This window comes from Nestor notabilis, unplaced genomic scaffold (genome assembly GCF_000696875.1).
Source record: "Nestor notabilis isolate BGI_N333 unplaced genomic scaffold, ASM69687v1 scaffold32873, whole genome shotgun sequence".
In the NCBI taxonomy this organism is placed as follows: domain Eukaryota; kingdom Metazoa; phylum Chordata; class Aves; order Psittaciformes; family Psittacidae; genus Nestor; species Nestor notabilis.
The window spans coordinates 13041-15694 of NW_009922029.1; the positions used below are offsets into that span (position 1 = coordinate 13041).

Genomic DNA, 2654 nt, shown 5'->3' on the forward strand with positions numbered 1-2654 from the left:
GGGAATGTTACACATTACAATAACCAAATTGCAAATACTACAAAATGCTTCTTAACTCCACAAATGTAAAACAGAAAATAAAAGCTTGTCTAAAAATACCATGTTGAATGACAAGCTGAGCTTTAGCAATTCGCACTACTATTTGAGTAGAATTAAAGACTTGCTACTGTTTGTTCTGCCTTTCTGCATTTGATCAGCTGAAACAAATTAACATCCTTTCTCTAGAATCCATTATGGAGCTTATGAAGTCTGAAATACAGCCACAGGAGGTAAGATATTTCACTGCTAATTGCTTTCCTTTAGTACGTGATTTGTCAGAAACATAACAGCATTTCTGCAGCTTGTCTTTTAAACTTAAGAAGGGAGTCTGAACAGCAACTTGGGTATTGCTTTACATAGGAAGCATTGGTTTAGTTGGATTTCTATTTCTAAACCCAAATTTGTAGTTTCCCTGGGGTATTCTGGGATAAATGGGACAGGATTACATGAAGTAGTATAGTACTTTAGTACTCTGGTGTTTTCCTGAATAAACCAAAGCATCAGCCTTTAGAGTGGAAACAAACTGATCTTTTGTGTCCTACAGAATAGAAAAAATACACACCTACTAAAGCTGTCTCTAAAAACCAAGCTTATTGCAGTAAGCTTGATACTAGAGGGGTTGCAAATGATGTAGATCTTGCTCTGATTTGTTAGAAAGGTAGGGGTCCTAACACAGCCTCATGTGCACAAGGATGTGTAGACATGTTTCAACAACCATTAAGTTGTTGAAACATGTATGTCTATACATGTGGAACATGTATAGACATGTTTCAACAACTAAGTTGAAGTTAAGTACTCAAATTTCAACTGGGAATAGCACAAAGCCCGTTAAACTTCAAAATGTGGGGAGGGGTGTAGTTTTGTAACAGGAAATACTGGTTCTTAAAATGCTGAATCCTTATTTCCCAGGTATCCCATTAGAGGGTATACCCCTGAACAAGTTTTTGTAACCTGGTAACACTGTTACCTGACTTGAAAGGCTTATGCTGGGGACTTGTCAGAAGAAGTCTCAGCCAGTGAGCCTTGTTATGTTCTTAAGTTCATATATTTACTTTCTGCTTATGACAAAGTGGTAACTCAGGGAAACTTCAGGATGTATTCACTGAACTCAGAGTTACTGATAGCAAACATAGCCTGTCCAGCTGAAGTCCAGAGGTACTGAATCTGAGAATCTAGTGACTTTTTAGTATTTAAGCTCCATTAAGGATGAGGGTTATACTTGGTTACTGGGTCAAAGATTTTTGTGGGAGATGGTGCTGCTATGCTTAGCAGAATGTCTGCCAATATAGTAGCACAGCATTTTAGATGTTTAAGAGGAGAGCTATGTTTATAAAAATTACAGTTGAACCTGATATTGTCACTGGCTAGGAATATCAGCATTGAGGATAATAGATTCACTCAGCTCAAGTATGTATCACTTGCGCTGCTCAGGACTGTTTCATGCTTCTCTGGCATGCCAAACAAAGCTAGTCTGCAGTGTTGTAGGATAAAGGCATGGCCGTCCAGTTTCTACAGCTGGTACTTAAACTGTCTGGGCTCTGCTTTTAGTCAGAAATTTTCGGTAGCTGGGTGACCTAACTTAACTGACCTGAACTGTAGTAGCAAAATGTTTTCTTGGGAGCCATTAAGTTTCTCTGGTCTATGTAGTTTCTCAACAGGCGTTATTTGCCTGAAGCAGAATACTCTGTCAAGAAGAAGCTGGAAGAGCCAAAATCTTGGGAAGCTGAGTGTGCTAGAAAGCAAGAACCTCCAAAGTCCTGGGAAATGCTTGTTGATACTGGAGAGCAGGAACAGAAGCAGAAACAAGAAACCTTAAAGCCTTGGGAAGCTCGTGTTAGGCAGCAAGAACCAAAGAGACCAGATTCTCCAAAGCCTTGGGAAATTCGTGTCAAAGAAGAGGGACAGAAGCGTGAGTCTCCAAAGCCCTGGGAGACCCGTGCTGAGGAGGAAGAACAGAAGAAGCAGGAAGCTCCAAAGGCATGGGTAGCACGTGTCCGAGAGGAGCAGGAGTCCCCCAGACCGTGGGTAGCAAAGGCTAGGGAAGAGCAGGACCAGAAGAAACAGGACCCACCTAAGCCCTGGGTAGCAAAAGCTAGGGAAGAGCAGGAACAGAAAAAGCAGGAGTCCCCAAAACCTTGGGGAGCCAAAGTTAAGGAAGAACCAGAACAAAAGCAGGAATCTCTAAAACCTTGGGTAACCCAATCTAGGGAGCAACCAGAACAAAAGAAGCCAGAACCTGTGAAATCGTGGGATATGCCTGTTAGGGAAGAGCCAGAGCAAAAGAAGCAGGAGCCTGTGAAGGCTTGGGCTGCACGTGTTAGGGAGGAGCCAGAACAAAAGAAGCAGGAGACTCCAGAGGCTTGGGAAAAAGCTGACAGGCAGCACCAAGTGTCGTCACAGCAGTTACAGAACCCTCCGAAGTCCTGGGGAGCTGCAAGTATTGGGCCAAAGGAGCAGATGGGGCCAAAGAAGTTTGATATGGAACCCAAAGAAGTGAGTTGGCATATGTAGTATTACCTGTCATAAGCTTTTGACACTAGTGTATTGGACTAAAGGTACCTGTTAGCAGAGTCTTTACAAGGTGCATTTTGTAGGCCTTTATTTAGTCCTGCTGA

The 2654-nt window shown here is 42.3% G+C and overlaps 1 protein-coding gene across 1 annotated transcript in view; it reads left to right on the forward strand.

Moving 5' to 3' along the window:
- The window catches only part of LOC104403328 (caprin-2-like), a gene marked incomplete at its 3' end in the record, with an annotated part of 27383 nt that overhangs the window by 12302 nt on the left and 12427 nt on the right, over positions 1–2654 (forward strand). The window contains exons 7-8 of the mRNA XM_010011424.1: positions 226–269; positions 1687–2532. Coding sequence (XP_010009726.1) covers positions 226–269; positions 1687–2532 — 890 coding nt within the window. The remainder of the gene's footprint in view (positions 1–225; positions 270–1686; positions 2533–2654) is intronic.